The sequence below is a fragment of the Podarcis erhardii genome (assembly GCF_964252035.2).
Source record: "Podarcis erhardii genome assembly, chromosome: 16".
Lineage (NCBI taxonomy): Eukaryota > Metazoa > Chordata > Lepidosauria > Squamata > Lacertidae > Podarcis > Podarcis erhardii.
The window spans coordinates 27216622-27238652 of NC_138514.1; the positions used below are offsets into that span (position 1 = coordinate 27216622).

At 48.2% G+C, this 22031-nt stretch overlaps 3 protein-coding genes across 4 annotated transcripts in view; all 3 read left to right on the top strand.

Moving 5' to 3' along the window:
* The window catches only part of SRRM3 (serine/arginine repetitive matrix 3), a 101869-nt gene extending 98895 nt beyond the window's left edge, over window positions 1–2974 (top strand). For both annotated transcript variants that reach the window (XM_081843523.1, XM_081843524.1), the window contains exon 16: window positions 2380–2974. In XM_081843523.1, the coding sequence (XP_081699649.1) occupies window positions 2380–2569 (190 nt within the window). In that variant the 3' untranslated portion in view covers window positions 2570–2974. The remainder of the gene's footprint in view (window positions 1–2379) is intronic.
* The window catches only part of LOC309331411 (uroplakin-3b-like), a 178405-nt gene that overhangs the window by 28270 nt on the left and 128104 nt on the right, over window positions 1–22031 (top strand). The gene's annotated exons all lie outside the window — the stretch shown is intronic.
* Window positions 11913–18557, top strand: HSPB1 (heat shock protein family B (small) member 1). The gene is made up of 3 exons (XM_081843657.1): window positions 11913–12376; window positions 17853–17916; window positions 18244–18557. The coding sequence occupies exons 1-3, from the start codon at window positions 11974–11976 to the stop codon at window positions 18431–18433; spliced, it is 657 nt and encodes a 218-aa protein (XP_081699783.1). The 5' UTR covers window positions 11913–11973; the 3' UTR covers window positions 18434–18557.

Consider the following 22031-nt stretch of genomic DNA (forward strand, 5'->3'; position numbering starts at 1 on the left):
TTAAAATACTGCAATACCTCTTTAGGTAGCCATGGCTACCCCTAAAGCATTCTGGGAGCTGTAGTTTACTAAAGGTGTGGAGAATTGATAAGGAGACTCCAGTTCCCCTCACAGAACTGCAATTCCTAGATGGGTTTCGTAAGTCATTCCCTCTTTGCAGGGAACTCTAAAGATTGTAGCTCTGGAAGGGGAATAGGAGGGTCTCCTTGACATACTAAAGGTAAAGGTAAAGGGACCCCTGACCATTAGGTCCAGTCGTGGCCGACTCAGGGGTTGCGGCGCTTATCTTGCTTTATTGGCCAAGGGAGCCGGTGTACAGTTTCCGGGTCATGTGGCCAGCATGACTAAGGCACTTCTGGCGAACCAGAGCAGCACACGGAAACACCGTTTACCTTCCCGCCGGAGCGGTACCTATTTATCTACTTGCCCTTTGATGTGCTTTCGAACTGCTAGGTTGGCAGGAGCAGGGACCAAGCAACGGGAGCTCACCCCGTCGCGGGGATTCGAACCGCCGACCTTCTGATCGGCAACTCCTAGGCTCTGTGGTTTAACCCACAGCGCCACCCGCGTCCCCTTGACATACCGCAGCTCCCCAAATCCTAATCCTCAGCCCCTCAGAAAGGGCTCTCAGAGCAGCTCACAAATGCTTGAATCAAGGCTGTCGCTGCCCACAGGCTTAAAGCCTAAAAGGCATGGCACAAGAGGAAGAAAGGACAGGGAGGGAAGAGGAAGCATGAACGGGCTCACCATCACAGCTAGGTCACTTAAACAGCAAGAAACATAATGTCTGAAATGGTTGGCTGGGGGTGCATTAGTATGGAGGTGGTTGGTTTTTGGACTTTGGCAAGAAATTAGCTATTGATGGGGCGTGTGGGCTTCCTCCAGGGCAAAGTGTGCCCTCCAACTAACACCTAATCTCTGTTTTCCTGCAGCTTTAATTCTCCAGCGTCTGGAGCAAAAACACGCAAGCGCTGTTAACCCTTTCATGCTCTGTTGTTTTAGCTGGCTAATCCAGGACTAACGACTGGAGAGGCAATAGCTTTGGCACTGAGGGCTCCAGGTTTGGAGGGAGGGGCTTGGGGTGAGGCAGAGCAACAGCAACAACAACAAGCTTATTATTTATACTCCATCCATCTGGCTGGGTTGCCCAAGCTTGTACCCATGAACTTGGGTCATGTTTGCAAGATTCCAAATTGACGGCATTCCCTTCTGTCCATGTGGAGCGAAAACCAAGATTGAACTGAAAATTTTGAATTTTCAATTTTCCTGTTTTGAACAGAAAATGTCAAACTTATGCAAGAAGGCGAGGCTGCTGGGAAGATTTTTGTTTGGGAGTGACTGTGTTCCTCAGAGCTCATTTAAATAATAATAAAAAAGCAACCCCAAAAGCTGAGATGTCAGCTGCAACAGATTAGCTATGGGGTGTGTTTTTTTAGTACATTTGGCCCCAGGTCTTCAGTCAAAAAGGTTCCTTGGACATATTACATACAACCAATGAAAACAAGACAGTCACTTCCTGCAGGCTTATAATCTGAAAGACACAGCACAAAAGGAAAGCAGTTCAGAGACAGAAGAGGGGGAAAGCAAGATTCTTAAGTTAACCAGTATAATGTACTACTTATTTGTGGGAAACGCCTTGTACAAAGAAATTGACAGTGGCTCTGACCCTCCAGATGTTGTTGGGCTCCAACCTCCATCATCCCTGACCACCGGCTCTGCTGGCTGGGACTGATGGGAGTTGTGGTCCAGAAAACAACTGGAGGGCCACAAGCTTCCCAACCTCTCCTCTGAAAGTGTATTTATTATGAGATTCCTGATTGGTTGAGGCATGTCCAGATGTTGCTGGACTACAAAGCCTATTATCCTTGACCATTGGCTTTGCTGGCTAGGGCTGATCTGAGCTGGAGTCCAGCCACATCTGAAGCACCACATGTTTCCCTGATCCTGATATTGAGCATACATCCCTCCTGTCCTTTAAGTGTAGAATTTAGGTTGGGTTGGACCAGATGAGGACCCCTTCCAACTCTATTTCTAGAATCACAGATCCGTAGCATTAGAAGGGATCCAAGGGTTATCTAGTCCAACCCCCAGCAATGCAGGAATCTTTCACCCAACGTGTGGCTCGAACCCACGACCCTGAGATTAAGAGTCTCACACTCTACCAACTGAGCTATCCCAGCAGTGTTCAACGTTCTAAGATTCTGTCTTCATACTTCCTTGCAAACTTGGTTTTCACTCAGCTCTGTATTTAAAAGAAAAAAGAAAACAGGTGTTTCTTGGCCCTCAGTGCCGAATCCAATGCCCTCTTCCTAATCAAATCCAGTTCAGTCCGCTCTGCTTCTGCCTAAAGGCACTAAAAATGTCCTTCTTCTCTTCCAGTGCCCGCAAGCGCCCGATCCCCTACTACCGGCCCAGCCCGTCCTCTTCCAGCTCCCTGACGAGCTACTCCTACAGCCGCAGCCGCAGCCGCAGCTACGACAGCTACAGCAGCAGCCGCAGCCGGACTCGCACCCAGAGCCGCAGCCCAAGCTACAACAGCCGGAGCAGTTCTGAGAGTGCTGGGTTTTGAGGGCCAGCTGCCCGGTTGCTGGAGTGAGCTGGCCCTGCCCAGCTGCCCTCCCCACCCGCCCACCCCTCCAAGGCATGCCCAGTTTTAATTCCTCAACCAGCGCCAGCCTCCGCTCCTTCTTCCTTCCTCGTTGACTCTGGAGTTGCTGGGTGCGTCCAGCCAGCGAGGAGCTGGGAGCTGGCCCAGCCATTAACCGGGGAGTCAGGAAATCTTGTAGGTGGGGGGAGAGAACTGCTGAGTCACCTGTTAGAACGCAGCATCGTGGCGGAGGAGGCCAGACACTTGCTGGAAGTTCGGGGTTGCAAAAGGATCGAGGTTTTGTGGGCAAGGACCCCAATCGTCTGGCTGCTCACATGGACAAGAGGCCTGATGGTGGACTCCGTTTTGCTTTGTTGTTGGTTTTTTTTTAAAAAAGCTAGTTTCTACTGGCAAAAGGGTAGGGAGGGTGTCCCGGGGAATAACGCCTCCAGGGTTCAGGATCACGCACAGAGCATATGAACAAACACCAAAACCCACCACTGAACTTTGGGCTCTAGAACATAGGAGTCCTCGCTATTTGATCGCACCCAGCCTCGAACAAACAGCTCACAGAAGATTCTTCCTCGAGGGGAGTTTGAGGGTTGTTGTTGTTGTTGTCCACCCCACCCCACCCCCTAATTTATTTGTAGTGTTTATTTATTTCGACTCCAGCAGCCTGGAGAGGTTAATGTTTAATTTATTTTAGGAGGCAGAAAGGAGAGGGGTGGCTGGCATGGGAGCACAACTCTGTTAATTTCCAGAGGGAGAAATTCCAAAAGAAATCTTACTTGGGAGTTTGGAGGGTTGTGTAAAACCCAGGAAATGGATGGAGATAAGGAAGGAAGGAAGGAGGGAAGGAAGGAAGGAAGGAAGGAAGGAAGGAAGGAAGGAAGGAAGATAGAAGCTGATCACTTCCAAAAAGTTACAAAGATGACTACTGGATTGACTACTTCAGGACTACTTCTGTGTCCCAGGAAAGGACCTCAACTCAACGCTAGAACCCAGTGCACAGGATTGGTGTTTAGAAGTTTGCGGGTACAAACAGCATTTGCCACCAATGAAGACACACACAGAGAGAGCACTTCCTGGAGGATGCAATGACCTAGGGAAGGCCCCAGAATCAACCCCTGCCTGGCAACATGTCCATCTGGTTCCACGGCAGGTGATAGCAAAGCCCCATCTCTGCGTGAGACCCTGGAGAGCAGCTGTTGTTCAACTTTGATGCTTCTGGGCTTGATGGACAAGCAGTCGATAAGACAAGAGGGACACCTGATGGGGCTCAAATGGCATGGACTGGTTTGCCAAGTTGGGCAGACCATCAGCCTGACTTGGTCTAAGGCAGCACTTTCATATAAACATACATCTACGTGCCCCAGGCTGTATGGAAGCTTGCAGAGAGAGCGAGGTGCTTCCAGCCCCCGGCTTTGCAGGATAACCTCTGACATATCTTAGCACAAAGGGGTATTTTGCTTTCTGCAAGAGAGCAAAGGTCAGCCAGGCGAGGGTCACGTAACTTAGTGCCCTTTCTGTAGAACCAGATAGCACAACCGGATCAGTTTCCCTTGCATATATGAGGTGGGGAAAAATAAATAGAGCAAGTTCAGGGACACCACCCGATCAGACCTTTGTCTCAAACCAAGGGAGAGAGAAAGAGAGAGGGGAACAAAACAGGTGGGTTGTGAATCAGATCCCCCTTGGGAAGCCCATGAAACCTCCAAAAATCAGTCTGAATGTCCAAATCTCCTTCCATCAGATGTAAAGATGTAAAACTCACAAAGGACTAGAATCCTGACATGGCCTGTGCTAGAAGGGCAGAAAATGCACTGGGTAAGGAGGAGCATCGCCCATTGGACATCATTCTCCAATTAGTGTAGCATGAACAAATCAGAGAAGCCACAACAGCTTTGGAAGAAAACCTCCTGGTTCTGCAGAGGTGCCATCCACATATTATTTAAGGCCCACCATTCAAATTCAGATGCTATAGACACCCTCCTGATTCTATGGATTGAGCCTCCAGACCTGAATTCTGTGGTTTGTTGGCCATATGTGAAAAACTGGATTCAGAAGAAGCAGTGTGTTGGATCTCTGTGTGGCCGTGTTGCAGGTGGGGCAGAGAGGGAGGGAAAGAGAAAGAGAGGAATGAAGGACAATTCTTTTTAGGGACATCTGACATTGGATCCACCCAGTTCTTCCAGTGACACGTTTAAACTATGGAGATCCACAGTCCGTGACTTACTTGGCAAATTTGGATTTGGGAGGTTTTTGAAGCAAAATGACACCTGCCTGTTGCTGAGTTGTGATTGTGGATCCAGATATTACGATCTTTATTTAACACTTATAAAGCACCTAATGTTTTCTAAGCACCGTCATATATTAAAAGCTGAGAGAGTCCCTGCCTGTGGTCTTGCAGCCGAACGGACACAACATGAAAGGAAAAGGGGATGGGGAGGGAAGAGGAAAGCAAGCTGCTCCTTACTAGCTGAGAGATGGGGCCAAGATGCCCTCCCCCTGACCATGAGGTTCTTCCTGGGAGGTGCATGCCCCTCACTCCCCATGCTGGCGGCAAAGACCACAGTATGCTTCCCCTCAGCTCCACAGTCCCAGGCAGCTGGCAATTGGACGTGACAATCAAGAACTCTTGGAGGTCTTTGGAGCAAGAGCTGCCAGAGTGAACTCTAGTCTAGATCTAGGCAATAGGTCCTACTACATTGATCAAGGAAGGAGGGAAGGCTAGTCTTCTAATTTAGTCAGCCCAAAGGTTATACTGTTGGACCCTGGTATTGCAGAAGAAATCCCTAACCCATATCCAGCTGTTGGTTGTTGGTTTTTTTACATCCCTACCAGTTGCTGAAAGCTCACACTGGCAGCAGGCCTATTAGTTCACACCTGAAACACAGTCACCGCCAGGGTGCTGCCTGGGCTCTCCCAAGACGACTGAGCAACAGCAAATACTGGTTCTGTGGGGCTCTCCAAAGATGATGGACAGCTGGGGAAGCTCAGTCAATAGAGCAAGAGACTTATTCTCAGGGTTGTGGGTTCGAGCCCCACATTAGGCAAACGATTCCTGCATTGCAGGGGGTTGGACAAGATGACCCTCGTGGTCCCTTCCAGTTCTACAGATCTATGACTCAGTGCCAGCAAATGGCGGTTTAGTGGTGCATCAGTCTCCAAAGGAAGGTCTCCAAAGGACTGCAGTGTTGAGATGCTTTTGGGGTTCCCTTCCAATTGCAAGCAGCAGCAAGTGTAGAAAGACGGCGTTATCAGGGAAAAACATGTCCAGTCTTCCTAGCATCCTTTCATAGTCTCTGCAGCCGTTAGCAAACCAGAACAAACCATTCTCTAGAGGAAAAAAAATTTAATCTCTCTTTCTCTCTTTCTCTGAATTGTGAAGTTGAGCTGTAGATTCAGTGAGCTGGTTCAATGATAATAAAATATACAATATATATATTGTAATGGAATCTTCCTGAAGTAGAGCCTATTTTTGATGGTGGTGTGGGGAGCTAGCTGAGTGGGAGAGCATCTGACTTTGCATGCAAAAGGTCATGGGTTCAATCCCCAATGGCAACTCCAGGGAGGGCAGGCTGGGAATATCCCTTGCCTGAAAACCGAAAGAGTCATCGTCAGCCAGTGCAGCTGGAGGGTGGGCAAGATTTATTTATTTTTTAAGTGCATCAAGGTTATCTGTCAAGGGCCACGTCTCAGCGGGAGACAGGCCAGAGCTGAAAAGACGTGGCTCTGGAGTTGAAGCTGCGTCAATGTGTTTGCAATTGTACATCTTTCCAGATGTTGCCCTTTTCTCAGATTTGCCCATCCCTAGAGAGCTGCGCCAGATTAGGATTCGGTTTGGGTTATTATATTCCCATGTTGCGCTACAAAAGCCTCAAAGCAATTTAAAAACCAACGTAAGGACATGATAATAAAAATCACAAACGCATGCTGGAATACAAGATTGGAAAAAGGTTCATCCTCTTACATAGGCGAATCCTGCTTCCCTGGTCTGGGCAGGCAAAGGAGCCCACAAACCTCTACTCTCTGCCATGGACTTACTCTCTTTATCAGCTCTTCAGGGTGACCCAGTTCATTTCGGATTATGCAGACACCTCTATGTGCAAACATATTTGGGGTCTCACTTTGTCATAGAACAATGAGGTGGAGCTGTTATCTATGTAACCTCCCTAACACAATGTAAGCTAATATTTGTAATGAATACAAGAAGAGCCTGGATCAGCATCCTAGTCCAGCATCCTGTTCTCACCCAGTTGGCCAACTGGAAATGCCCCCCCCCCCCCCGCAGGATCTGAATGCAATAGCAACTCTTCTCACCTGTGATTCCCAGCAACGGGTTTTCAGAGGCACGCTGTCTCCCGACAGCAGAGGGACAACACAGCCATTGAGAGCCTTATACCTCAGGAAATCTGTCCAATCCTCTTTTCTTATCTCTCTCTCTCTCTGTGTGTGTGTGCGTGTGTGTGTGTGTGTGTTGGTTGGTTGGTTGGTTGGTTGATTGATTGTATTTATATCCCATATTTTTCTCTGAGATCAAGGCAGAGTATGTGGGTCTCTCCAGGGCTTTTGTTTTGTTTTGTTTTGTTTTGTTTTGTTTTGTTTTGTTTTGTTTTGTTTTGTTTTGTTTTGTTTTGTTTTGTTTTGTTTTGTTTTGTTTTGTTTTGTTTTGTTTTGTTTTGTTTTGTTTTGTTTTGTTTTGTTTTCAACTGGAACCCACCAGAACTCAGTTCCAGCACCTCTCAGGTGGGACCCTTGCCTTTATAAGAGAGCAAGGGAGAAATTTGGGATGAGTTCTGGTACCTCTGTTTCTATAAAAATAGCACTAGGTCTCTCCCTCCTCATGGAATCCCCACAACTCTGCAAAGTAGGTTATGCTGAGAGGCAGCCCAAAGTGGTCCAGGTCTCTCCCATCCCAGGTTGTAGTCTGACACTCTCACCACTTCCTCACACTGGCTCTCGGTTTTTATCCTATGTGGCAGCTGGGCGAGGGGTGTGAGGTGAAAGGCCACCCATTTGTTCTACAGACCAGAGCAACTTCATTGGATGTGTAAATTGTGGTACCTAACCAGCCAAAGCCATTCCCTTCCCTTAACAAAGGAACGGGTTCCTTGCCACAGGATCACAGGCTTGGAACAGGCACAGGGCATCATCAAGACTGCACACAAAAAAAACCCCATAAGATTGTATTTTTACGTTCCTGGGGGGAAGGTAGGGGGCTCCATTTGCCGTTTCCCCTTTCCCCATTGTAGCACAAGCATCTGGCCAGCAGGAGGAGCTGGAGGGTAGCTTTTCCCTGGCCTGTCGGACGCCCGGCCAGGAGGAAGGAGGAATGGGAATCTGGAGGGAGTCTTCTGGATGCTTCGCCCTCCCTCTTCCCCTGCGCAATCAGCCCTTCTCATCATGCTCCATTATCCTTGCAGCTGGGGGATCCGGGCACGCAGCACAGCAGATGGGGCCCGTCAATCTCCAGTAATTGAGACAAGAGAGATATTTATTGCCCGGCCGTCTGCTCAGCCCGGCCTTTGGCTCTGCACTGAGCCTGGGATCCTGCAACCAGCACGGGTGGAAGGAACGCACAGCCATGGCCACTTCGTCTTGCTTTTGACCTTGCCGTCCTTTCTGTTGCAGGACCGCCTATGTCCTCCTCCTCCCCTTAATATTTCACCACTATTGTTATGTATTATACGGTCACAGACCTGCTAAAACAGGGCATGCAGGGAGTAAGACGTGAGCATTAAAACACACACTCAAAATCAAACAAGCAAACATTTAAAATGCAATATAATACAAGAGAGAAAAAATATGTAGACTGCAACTAGAATGAATGCAACTAGCATACAACTTGGGAGGCCTTTGAGCAGAGAAAAGGAAATTATTATTATTATTATTATTATTATTATTATTAATTATCCCGCTCATTTCACATAGTATAAAAACACAACTAAACACCAAGCATTACGTTTGTTTGTTTGTTTGTTTGTTTGTTTGTTTGTTTGTTTGATTCCCCATTTTTTATCCCAGAAGCTCAAGGTGGCAGGCATAGTTTTCCAGCTCCTCATTTAATCCCCACAACAGCCCTCTAAGGTAGGTTAGGCAGAGAAGGATGAGTGGGGATCTGAACCCTTGACCTCTCAGGCCTTGCTGTTGACTTTCTAACCACCACAACCACACTTAATTTATTTACTCATTTCGAAACCTTTCTTCTCCGTCCCATTTTATCCTCACAACAACCCTGTGAGGTAGGTTGGGCTGAGAGTGAATTAGCAGCGCGTAATCACCCAGCCAGCTTCAAGACAAACTGGGGGTGGCGGGGAGGGGAGGACTTGAACGCTGGTCTCTCCCAGATCCTAGGCCAGCACTCACAACTCTACACTGGCTCTCTCCAAAGCTCTATACACCAATGGAATACAAAATGAGAAATACATTGTTAAAAATCTAATGAAACAATACAAGCCTATAGTATTCCCTGCCTCCGTGGTCACTCAAGTGAAGTCACACACTTTGCCTTGCTCTGCCATGAATGTGGCCGAAGTGGACTTCCCTCCGGCCAGCCTGGGTGAGAGAGAGGGGGAAATGAGCTCTGCTTAGGAAATGCTTCTCTGCTCTCTCTCCGTGTCTTTTTTTGGGTGTCAGGTGTCAAGGCCAAAAAATGTTCTGGAGACTCTCAGAACCTCCAGGGGTTATTCTGGCCTGTGGCCAAGGATGACTACAACTTCAGGGTGGGCTGCGGGGGGTGGGCCTCTTCATAATCTTCAAGCAGTTGCTTTCCCTCGCTGACTCATCGTCGCCGAGACAGCGAGAAAGAGAAAGATCTTTCTCCCGGTCACCTTCTCCTCACCAGCTGCCTTGATTCTGCCTCGCAGCCATCCCACGACAGTGGTACCTTGGTTCCTGAACTGCTTAGTTGTCAAACAAATCGGCTCCCGAATGCCGCAAACCCGGAAGTCAATGTTCTGGTTTGCGAACGTTTTTCAAACATCCACTGTCGCTTCCGCTTGAGTGCAGGAAGCTCCTGCAGCCAATCGGAAGCTACGCCTTGGTTTTTGAACCAAGGTACCACTGTGCTCAAATGCACTCCCCTGGCTATTCATCAGGCTGGCTGGGAATGATGGGAGTCTGCAATTCCTGGAAGGCAAGTGGCAAGGCCTTGATGGGAAGGTACAAAATGATGGAGAATGTGGGTTGGGTTTTTTTTTCTCCCTCTCTCCTTGCACTCCAACTTGGTAGAGATCTGATGAAGCCGAATGTTGGGAAATTCAGGACAGATAAAAGAAAGGGCTTCTTTAAACTGCTTCCGGTCAGGGTGAACAACCCTGAGCCAGACGGAGCAATAATCTGACTTGTTCTTAGGCAGCTTCCTGTGACATCTCTTCTGTTGCCTGCCATCTCCAAGCGGTGAGAGATTCTAAGGTTTCCAGGCACTTCCCCAGAGTTCGTGTTTCCCTTTGGAAATGTGGCACAGTGGAAACTGTGGTGTCTTTAGGATGTATGGTTTATTGGATACATCTATGCAACCTGAGCCTAGGATGGAGAGGTTCACAGCATTCACACCCCAAGGTCCAGTTTCTTCTTCCACAGCCGCAGCCTTGGATTCAAGCAGAAATCAAAGCCTTGCTCTCTGCCTGTCTGCTTGCTGGTTTGTTCTCCAGCTTCCATAACAGCAAACTCTGCTCTCCAACTCAGGCATTGCCCTTCTTGCTATTTGGGAGTTGAGGGAAGGGCCTCACCTATTTGCCACCTGGCACAGAGCCGCCTCTCGTTTGCTTTCTTAATGGCCTATCGCCCAGGTGATCACCCGAACACAGGAAGCTAGTCAGGCTTGATTTGCTTCTAACACATAATAATAATAATAATAATAATAATAATAATAATAATAATAATTTCTATTTATACCCCGCCCTCCCCCAGCCAAGACTGGGCTCAGGGCAGCTAACACCCTATATAAAAACAAATTGATTGAAATACAACTTAAAAACAAGACTAAAATACAACATTAAAATATTAAAATACAGCCTCATTTCAATGGAAACTCAAATCAAAAACTTTTGGGGGGGTGATAACGTCAAGTCTTCACCAAGGCTAACTTTCCAGACTGGTCCTACATGGGTCAGAAATACATACAGGGAATATATAGGAATATAAGTGACTGGCTCCCACAAACTCGCAACATCCCTGCCTGAAATGCTAGAAAGCAGCTGCCAGTCAGTGTAAACCGCACTGAGCTAGAGGAACCCCTGCTCTGACTTGTTCTAAGGCAGCTCCCTATGACATACATACGAAAGACTCAGGTACTCCAGAGCCACTAAGGGGTGTGGCCTGCACAGAGGGGTGTGGCTTGTAGAGAGTTGCAAGAACCAACTTTGGAAGATGAAGGTGAACATTGGAAGATTTAAGCCAGGTAAAACAAAGCCCTCCTTTCATGCAGTGCAGTTAAACTGTGGAACTTCCTCCCACACGAGGCAGTGATGGCTTCAAAAGAGGATTAGACAAATTCATGGAGGAAAAGGCCATTGATGGCTTTTAGCTCAGTCGGTAGAGCATGAGGCTCTTGATCTCAGGGTTATGGATTCAAGCCTCACATTGGGCAAAAGATTCCTGCAACGCAAGGGGCTAGACTGGATGGTCTTTGGAGTCCCTTCCACCTCTACAATTCTATGATTCTATGGTTATGAGAGGCTTGGCAGGCTGGATTTAGCCCTCAGGTTTCCAAGATTCTCTGCCTCTTATAAGTAAGGCAGAGGAGGGAAGGCCAGCGACCCCTGAGCCATCTGGGATGTGAATACAGTGGTACCTCGGGTTACATACGCTTCAGGTTACATACGCTTCAGGTTACACACTCCGCTAACCCAGAAATAGTGCTTCAGGTTAAGAACTTTGTTTCAGGATGAGAACAGAAATCATGCTCCAGCAGCGCAGCAGCAGTGGGAGGCCCCATCAGCTAAAGTGGTGCTTCAGGTTAAGAACAGTTTCAGGTTAAGAACGGACCTCTGAAACAAATTAAGTACTTAACTGGAGGTACCACTGTATTCCCCAAACACATTCCCTCCCCAGGCTGGCCTGTGCTTATTTTCAGTTTGCTGAGATCAAACGCAGGCCTGGGAAGTCAGGATCCTGCTCAGCTCCGATGGGACTTGGTCTCCATCCCACTGCTCCCCTCCCTGGAAAAACACACAGGGCAGAAATGACAAATGCTGTCAGGACCTGGGCAACATTCATCACCAGCTCCTCCGGCCAAGAGTAATTTCCATTAATAGACCTCTGGAATTCCTCTCCCAAAATAGGCATTTGTCTGTTGATAAGGGGCAGCTGGCGGCTCCAGCTCTCCACAGGAGTCAAGAGGCTCCACAAAGCGGTTCGGGACGACTCCGGGACGCCTCGCCATGACAGAACGCCAAGTCCCCTTCACCTTCCTGCGCAGCCCCAGCTGGGACCCCTTCCGGGACTGGTACCGGGGCAGCCGCCTCTTCGACCAGTCCTTTGGGATGCCCCTCATCCCTGAGGACTGGTACAAGTGGCCTGCGGGGACCACCAGCTGGCCGGGCTACATCCGCCCTCTGGCCAGCCCTAGCCCAGAGCCAGTGGCCGCCAGCCCAGCCGCCGCCGCTGCCGCTGCCAGCCCAGCCGCCAACCCAGCATACAGCAGGGCACTGAGCCGCCAGCTCAGCAGCGGCATCTCAGAGATCCGGCAGACTTCCGAGAGCTGGAAAGTGGCCTTGGACGTCAACCATTTTGCGCCCGAGGAGCTGGTGGTGAAAACAAAAGACGGCGTTGTGGAGATCACAGGTAAGTGCCATCCCTTGAGAGGCTGGGAGGGGGACTTCAGGCCTGGAGGCCCAGTATGGCCTAGAGGCAACCCTCAGTTGGGCTCCCAAATGACTCTCCCCAAGGCACACACCCTCCCGTCCCTCCTGTGGTGTAGTGGGTAGAGTGTCAGACCAGGACCTGGGTTCGAATCCCCACTCAGCCATGAAGCTCACTAGATGACCTTGGGGGGAAGTCACGCAATCTCACCCTAACCAACCTCGCAGGGTTGTTGTTTGTATTAAATGGGGGGCAGCGGGAACCCTGTATGCCGCCTGGAGCTCCTTGGAGGAAAAGGTGGTCTATTAATGCAATCATTAATCCATTGATGGATGGCTGACTTGCTCAATGGATGAACAGATTTGCTGCATTTTTCTCCCAAGAGATCATGGTAGCAAACTTGGTTCTCCCTTGTCTCAGTTAATTCCGCAATGCCGCTTTGAGGTAGCTTAGGCTGAGGGGGCCCCAAGGTCATCCAATGAGCTCCTGCAGGACTGGGATGGGGTGGGGATTTCAGCCCTGGCCTCTCCCAGGTTCTAGCTAGACTGACACTCTAACCACTAGGCCACGCTGGCTCTCTGCACTCTGAAGTATTTTTGCCTGGCTGGATTGTGTCCTTGAGCTCTGATAAGGCCGTTGTGCCCTTTGCCTCAGGTGACAAAATGTATTGGAGCTGCCCAGGCATTGTGTGTGTGTGTGTGTGTGTGTGTGTGTGTGTGTGTGTGTGATGAATGGACCAAAAGAAAGTTCTAGCAGCCTGAAAATAAGATAAGGCACTTTCTCTGCTTTCGGAAATAAGGGCAGGTGATGTGGAACTCAAAAATCTGCTGAGACTCCAATGCTGAAAAATGTGGAATCTTCCCAAGCCTCTAGGAGACTAGATCATGGCACTCATAGAACCACAAAACTGAAGAGTTGGAAGGGATCCAAAGGGTCATCTAACCCCCCTGCAAAAAGCAGGATTCACAGCTAAAGAATCCAGGTGGGGTCTGACCAAGGCAGAATAGAGCGGGACTATAACTTCCCTTGATCTGGACACTACACTTCTGTGGATGCAGCCTGGAACAGCATTAGCTTCTTTTGCTGCTGCTCCATCACACGATTGGTTCATGATCGGATTGTGGTCCACTAAGACCCCTAGACCCTTTTCACATGTACTGTTGCCAAGCCAGGTGTCCCCATCTTCTGTTTGTGCAGCTGCTTCTTCCTGCCTTTTGTCCCAACTCTACTCAGGTGGCAGGTGGAGGGCTTGAATCTCCAGGTAGGCAAGGGGGTATTTAATAATAAAACACTTATTGAGGAAGCCATGGACACAGCTGCTGCCAGTCAGCGCAGGACACTACAGTGGTACCTTGGTTTGTGAATGGCTTAGTTGTCGAACAAATTGGCTCCCAAATGCCGCAAACCGGGGAGTGTTTCAGTTTGCGAATGGTTTTCAGAAGCTGAACATCTGACGCGGCTTCCGCTTGAGTGCAGGAAGCTCCTGCAGCCAATCAGAACCCACACCTTGGTTTTCGAGAAGCAAGGTACCAGTGTACTAAGATGAAGCAATGGTCTGACTTGGGAGAAGTCAGATCACTATGTTCCTATGGCACTGGAAATTCATGTTTTGCAGGACCCTAACCCTCTTCTTAGGGACGCGGTGGCGCAGTGGGTTAAACCACAGAGCCTAGGACTTGCCGATCAGAAGGTCGGCAGTTCGACTCCCCGCAGCGGGGTGCGCTTCTGTTGCTCAGTCCCTGCTCCTGCCAACCTAGCAGTTTGAAAGCACGTCAAAGTGCAAGTAGATAAATAGGTTCCGTTCTGGCGGGAAGGTAAACGGCGTTTCCGTGCGCAGCTCTGGTTCGCCAGAAGCGGCTTAGTCATGCTGGCCACATGACCTGGAAGCTGTACGCCGGCTTCCTCGGCCAATAAAGCGAGATGAGCGCCACAACCCCAGAGTCAGCCACGACTAGACCTAATGGTCAGGGGTCCCTTTACCTTTACCTTTAACCCTCTTCCTGCAAGTGCCATCTGTTTTTACTGTTTTTAATTCAGAATTCTAAATCCTTGTAGTGTGTCCAGAGACCTGCTGGTGAAGGATGGGTAATTAGAATTGTAGAATAGTAGAACTGTAGAGTTGGAAGGGACCAGGAGAGTCATCTAGTCCAGCCCTCTGCAATACAGGAATCTTTTGCCCAAGGTGGGGCTCCAACCCACAACCCTGAGATCAAGAGCCTCATGCTCTACCGACTGAGATATCAGCACTACTAATAATACAATTTGCTAGTTTTCTTTTTCTCTCCCTCTTGGGGTGGGGAGATCATCCCCCCCCACCTCTCTTTTTCAGCCCAACGGTGGAGGGGAAAAGCTAATGAGATAAAGCCACATTAGTCAGTAACAGAAAATTGGGTGGGAGGGAGAGAAGGACTGGTCTTGTGACACCTTAAAAGCCATTGGGTTTATTGTGGCAAATGCTTTTGTTTTTTTGAGGCGCATCAGGACGATGAGTGCTCTGAGTCAGGTCTCCCCACTTTTTCCCTCGGTCAGGCTCCTCCAATCAGAGGAGCCGGAAAGAACAAAGATGGGTGTGGCCCAAGAAGCCAGACAAAGGAGCACAGAGCTTGAGAGCTCCTCCCCCCCCCCTTTTTCTCCCCCTCTCCTCCTCCCAGCCAGCTGGGTTGCAGCTGCCACATTACACCCCTGATTAAAATCAATGAGATTGATCAGGTGCCAAGTTTGCGCCTTAGCGAATCGTGGGCAGAGGAGGAGCGGGGAGGAAGTCTGGAATCACAACCTCCCCACCCCCCACCCACCCCCAAGACACCCTTTCTTTTTCTTTCTTTTTTAATATTAAGAAATATGAACAGTTTATTTTGAGACAACAATAAACCTATTTGGCAAAACATAAAAAAAAAAAATAGGTGGAAATGAGAGAGTTATACTATACTGGACATTTTGGCTATTACTAAAACGATCATTCTCCCCAAATTAACAGATTCCCCCCTTGCTACTACATGCAAGACGCCCTTTCTGGGAAGCATTATTATATTCGCTGTCCTTCCCTACCCCCTCAGCTGCTGGGTGCCTCTGTCCCCCTCCCCAGAATCTGCCATTCTGAATTATTCATGCTTTCACTCAGTCGCCCCCCCCCCTCAGGAATTGGGACGGGATAAATGTGGCTCCCCCACCCATAGCTGTCGACTTTTCCTTTTCTTGCGAGGAATCCTATTCGGAATAAGGGAATTTCCCTTTTTAAAAAAGGGAAAAGTTGACAGCTAAGCCCCCGCCCCACTTCTCATGCTCTGTTGATACCACAGCCGGCACCCATCCTTGTGGGGTCCCCCCCCCCAAATCTCAGTTCATCGCCCTCTGAAATATTAATGGATGTTTGCAGTCCATGGCTTAACATGTGGCCATGGCAACCAGCACAGCAGCAGGCAAGGGTGGGGAGGCAGGAACACAAGGAAGAGGGAATGGTTTGGTGTTGCAGTCAATTCTCGAAAAAATACGGCAGCAGTGAAGGTTGGTTGGTTGGTTGGTTTCTTCGGAGCTTGATACCAGGTCCAGGGTTCTCAGAGTGGCTGATGAAAATCAGCACTGAAACGGCCCCTGCTAGGCTGACCGTTTTAAAAAAGACACAGCACACGAGGAAAGGGGAGGAGGAGGGAGGAGGAGGGAAGCAAGCTCAAAGTTACAGCTGTTCATGCCATCCAGCCTAGAAGGCTCCCTCCCTTCTGGCGCCGACCGAAGGGCAAGAGGCATACTGATGCTCGGGGTGACCAGTGATTTCCCTACAGATATTCATAGAATCATAGAACTGTAAATGATCCCTGAGGAACATCTAGTCCAACTCCCCTCGCAATGCAGGAGATTCTACCTGCAACCTTGGCATTATCAGCACCACGCTCTAACCAATTCATCCATGTTAAGCATTAAATATCTATTCTTTTTAAACATATGTCTCCCCCATCTTTAAAAAAAGGGGAAGGTGGTTTATGCCAAGTCTGAAACTTCACCCATTCAGTAGCAGGGATGAGAGGCAGAATTTGGTTCGGGTCATATTTAAAGGCCTACAGAGGTAATTCGCACTTTTTGGAGCAATCCACAAACCATATCAGGCCACCTATTCAAATCTGAACGTCTCCAGATATTTCAGCGCAGTTCTCCAGCCAAGTTATGTTTGCAGAAATGCATATTATTTTGGAAGAGTGAGTGTTACTAGGGTAAAGAAATGCATATATTTGGGCTAAACATACCTAAAAATGCATATATTCAGTGGGTGGGTGGGAACCATGGCAAACAGCATTCTGTTGAGGAAGATTACTTTGCAGGAATATGTATATTAGAGAAAGTTTCATCAAATCACTTATTATGCTGGAACAAACCCATTAAGATAGAAGAGAGAGTGAAAAATAACAACACTCAATGCAGCATTCATGTATTTTTAATACCATATGATGCACAGAGTAAAACACACACATATTTGAAACAGAATGTGCTACAAGGAGAAAACCTGAGATGCAAAGAGCAGTTAAAATGAGAGTACCATCTTGCAAGGCCTTTGAGGAGAGAGGAGGAACTTGGTTATTAAATCATTTGTATCCGCCAAGAAATATTCCAAATACCAACTCCAGGGTTCTTCCCTCATACGGGGCAAAGGAGAGAAAATTCCATAGGTTTATGCATATTAAGAGAAATTCACATTAAAATGCTGATGAATTTCCATGAGGAGGTTTTTAAAATAATAATAATAATAATAATTTAAGATTGGAAAAATGAGAACCTGAAACTGACATAGGCCTTTGGATAATTAAACAATCTGTGGCCTTTTGGACTGTCTGTTTGTGTTAGTGTTTTTGCTTGTTATTATGGTATGTATTCTTGTGTTTTCACTTTGCAAATTGCACATTGCAAATCTTCGGATGAAGGGCGGTATAGAATTTAATAATAATAATAATAATAGTAATAATAATAATAATAATAAATATTAATAATAATAACCCATCCTTAAGTAAGCGTGCATGCAGATGCCACAGGCTTCCCTTCGCTCTCCGCATGACATTCTTGCCCAGTGTTTCTGACACGGAGGAAGCCAGGCGTAGGCTGCTGCTGCTTCTGCTGCACCTCGCTGGTGGCTGGGCACTGGCCCTGCTGCTCCCCTCACGCCCTGCCCATCTCTGCCTCTTGGATTCTGCTTTGGCGAGGGTGTGCATGTGGCTTTAAACCCTGCAGGGGTGAGATAATGGCAGGGATGGGATGCATTTTCTCGTCTGCCTCAGGTGGCAAAATATCTTGGGCCAGACCTGAGAGAGAGACATAGGGGTCCCTTCCAACTGTACAATTCTACGGTCCTATGCTTCAGAATGCAGGTTGAATAGAGCTGCTTGGGTGCCTGGGGAAGAGTTAAATGAATGTAGCCCATGGGGCATGTATTGATGTATCAATGGCCCCATGACAATGTCGTTTTCTTTTTCAGGCAAGCATGAAGAAAGGCAGGATGATCATGGGTTCATCTCCAGATGTTTCACAAGAAAATACACGTAAGTAGCTGAACCAGTTGGCTGGGGAAAGAAGCGAAGCTTTTCAGGGTCTGAGGACAAGGAAGGCAGATCTGCTGCCCCACCAACCTCAATCTTGATTTTTTCCAAGCCTTTCTGCCATCTGTCTCTCATTACCTTGCAAAGGAATTTGTCCAACCAGCTCAGCAGCTTCTTCTGCTGGATACTAATCCTCACTGGGTGCAGGATCACAGGCCTGCAAGGGATCCCCTGATATCATCCAGACTGACCCCCTTGAACCCATAACAATGTACTGCTTTGGGCACCTCGCCTCATTCCACTCTCATGCTTCTCTGTTCCCTTTTACAGGCTGCCCCCTGGTATTGACCCTGCTGCAGTCCGCTCCTCCCTTTCCCCCGATGGCATGTTGACAATAGAGGCTCCTTTGCCCAAGCCGGCCATTCAGTCTGCCGAAATCCAGATTCCTGTCACCTTCGAGGCACATGCCCAAATCACCCCGTCAGGAGCCAAGAAACCGGAAGAGGCTCCCAAGGTGTAAATGCCGGGTGGGAGTTTACCACTCGGGTTTCGAAAACGGGCAAACCCTTCTGTATCCCCTTTTTGTAAAGACAGAGACCTCTGCAACAGTGCCACAAATAAAGTTGTGTTTTTTTAAAACCCCATGTATGGTTTTTGATTTATTTATTTTGAATCGTCTTGTTTTTGTGTTTGGGGTCATGGTGGGAGTCGGCCGATTAACGGGCATCCATGTGGACTAAGAATCAAGGCCTTCAAAACAGACAGTCAGATGCAATGGACATACAAAAATTATTATCATTAACAAGTAAATGTTTCAAAGCATTTCTCCACAGAATACATTTCTCCACAAAATGTTTCTCCACAGTTTGGTCCTTTTCAGAAGACATCTGAATGCAACCCTCTACTGGGAAATTTTTAGCGTCTAATGTCTTACACTTTTTTAATTGCTGTAACCTGCCCAGAGTGGCTGGGGAACATAAGCCAGGTGGGTGGGGTATAAATAATAAAGTAGTTGTTGTTGTTGTTGTTGTTGTTGTTGTTGTTGTTGTTGTTGTTGTTGTTGTTCTTCTTCTTCTTCTTCTTCTTCTTCTTCTTCTTCTTCTTCTTCTTCTTCTCCTCCTCCTCCTCCTTCTCCTTCTCCTTCTCCTCCTCCTCCTCCTCCTTCTCCTTCTCCTCCTCCTCCTCCTCCTTCTCCTTCTCCTCCTCCTCCTCCTCCTTCTCCTTCTCCTCCTCCTCCTCCTCCTTCTCCTTCTCCTCCTCCTCCTCCTCCTCCTCCTCCTCCTCTTCTTGGGTAATGCATCAATGACCAACCCCATTCATAAGTACTGGTCATCCCTGGCTGGGTTGCACAGTTGCTAGGCAACCCCTCTAGGGAGCAGGCCCACTCTCTGCAACTCAGTGTGTTTACTGTCCACCAGTGGCTCAAAGCCTTTTCCATGCTCACAGAGAATTCTTTCCATGTAAGGAAACCATGTGGGAAATGAACCTGAAACCCACCAGTCTGAATGGAGCTCACCAGCTACATATAAGATCAGCAGAAAGGGGGCAAGGAAGGTTTTAAGGCCAGCCAGAATTGGCCAGCTGTGGCTAGCAAGTGGCTGCAGTTGGCTTCCACAATCCTGCCCAAGATGGATCTCAGTCTTTGTTCTTTGCCCTCTTCTTCCCAGCACACCTTGCTAAGGACCCTCTTTCCCTGTCACTTCACCCCCAGTTACCCTGATAACCTTCTGTCTGCCCAGGCCCAAGGACTCCTCTTACATGGGGCATCAACACCTTTTGTTGTGTTCATGCCTCCATCCCAGGTGTGGCCCTGGCTTGGAAAGGAAGCTTGGTGTTATGTACTGAAGTTCTCACCCTGGGCCAGCAGGGGGATACTGCAGATAGTTATGCAAATGAAGGATCGAAAGTGACGTTCAGTGATTGGATAGTTTTAGAAAGTTGTTACAGTAACGTGGTACTAGAGCTCTATATAAGCAGGCTGACTGAGCCCTTCAGTTCAGTTCTGTTCTGGCCTCTGAATAAAGAAGAGCTGTTTGAAGAATCGCTGGGTCGTCTGATATGTTCACCCACAACTTAACACTTAGCCTGTTTCCCCCGACTAGCCTGCAATTTCCCCTTCAATACTCCAAATAATCAAAATCTGACCATTTATTAATTTCTTGGGTTTAGCTCCCACCCCCAATCTATAACAATATGTTGGTGTGAGGGAAGGGAAATTTTTTTATTCAGTTTGTACTTAAAAGGCAAATCTAGCAGATTTGCACTTTCCGGAACAATATGTCAACAATGCAGTGGTACCTCGGGTTAAGTACTTAATTCGTTCCGGAGGTCCGTTCTTAACCTGAAACTGTTCTTAACCTGAAGCACCACTTTAGCTAATGGGGCCTCCTGCTGCCGCCTCATTGCTGGAGCACGATTTCTGTTCTTATCATGAAGCAAAGTTCTTAACCTGAAGCACTATTTCTGGGTTAGTGGAGTCTGTAACCTGAAGCGTATGTAACCTGAAGCATATGTAACCCGAGGTACCACTGTATGTCCACATTTCCCCATATTTTGCCATGCAGTTCTCCTGCTAAGTAATTTCTGCAGATGTGTGTAAAGTGCATTTGTAAGTGAACCTGCCCCCCACCCAAAAAAACCACCAAAACTAAAAAGCATTATATTAGGGGGAATGTATATCTTAGGGAAAAAGACACATTTCCAATTCTGGAAAAAAAGGTGTTGGCCAGAAGAGAATAAAAATAAATAAATAGAAGGAATGCATTTGTCTGCACAGGTGAAACGGGAGTTGCGCAGAGACATTCCTCTGTGGCCGTCAGAGCTGGAGGTTTCAAACCCCTGACACACAGCATTTCGATGGCATCTCGATACCGACAGCTGGAACTTTTAAAATCGCAGGTGGATGTCGCCTCGCAGTCAAGCATTGTGAGTGCACATCGACGTAGCTGGTGCAATCAAGTTGCAGACGGTCCCCCAGGAGCCCCTGACCAGGCTGGGGAGGAAGGCAGAGCGAGAGAAGCAGGCTAGCGATGAAGGCGAGGCCTTATATGGTCAGAGCTGCTGCAAAGGCACAGAAGAGCCTCTCTTGTATGGTTAGGGGGATGTGAGGCAGGGGAGAGAACAAAGCCGGCAGCCCAGGGCACCAAGATTAAGAACGAAGATCCGAAGGAGAACCAACTGGATCAGGTCAATGGTCCATCTAGCCTCACGGTGGCCAGCCAGATGGCTCAATGGGACATCCGCAAGCAGGACCTGAGCAGTAAAAGCACTTTCGTCCCTCCTGTGGATTCCAGCAACTGACATTCAGAAGCATTGTTGCTTCCACCATCGTGTGTCTTGATGATTAAGAGCTACAGTAAACAGTGGCGTAGCATGGGTTGCCAGTGCCCGGGGCAAGGCAAATATTGCACCCTCAACCCATGGTTCCTGCGAGGGTGGGGCAGCGGCGATGTTAGTGGGGAGGGGTCTTCCCAGCAGGGAGAGGGAAGCTGGGCAGGGGACTGTGACAGCGGCCGTATATTTTATCATTATTATTTACAGTGGTACCTCGGGTTAAGTACTTAATTCGTTCTGGAGGTCTGTTCTTAACCTGAAACTGTTCTTAACCTGAAGCACCACTTTAGCTAATGGGGCCTCCTGCTGCTGCCATGCCGCCGGAGCACGATTTCTGTTCTCATCCTGAAGCAAAGTTCTTAACCTGAAGCACTATTTCTGGGTTAGTGGAGTGTGTAACCTGAAACATATGTAACCTGAAGCGTATGTAACCCGAGGTACCACTGTATTTCATGGCTTTTTTACACCACTTGATTGTTGTTGTTTTTAAAAAAACTCAAAGCGGTTTTACTTTTGAAATTCTGAACCTGGGGCAACAGCCCCTCTGCTCCCCACCCCTCTATGCTACACCACTGGTTCAGAACCCCAGTTGCACAGGAGATGAAGCCTCTTAGCTCCTAATGACTGACCAGGAAAGGAGACCTTGGGTTCGTAGTTGGTGGGTCATTGAAGACGTCGGCCCAGCCGTGGAAAAGGCAAATTCCATGCTAGGGATAATTGGGAATGGAACTGAAATGAAGGCTTCCAGGCTCGGAATGCGGTTATACAAATCCACTACGTTTTTG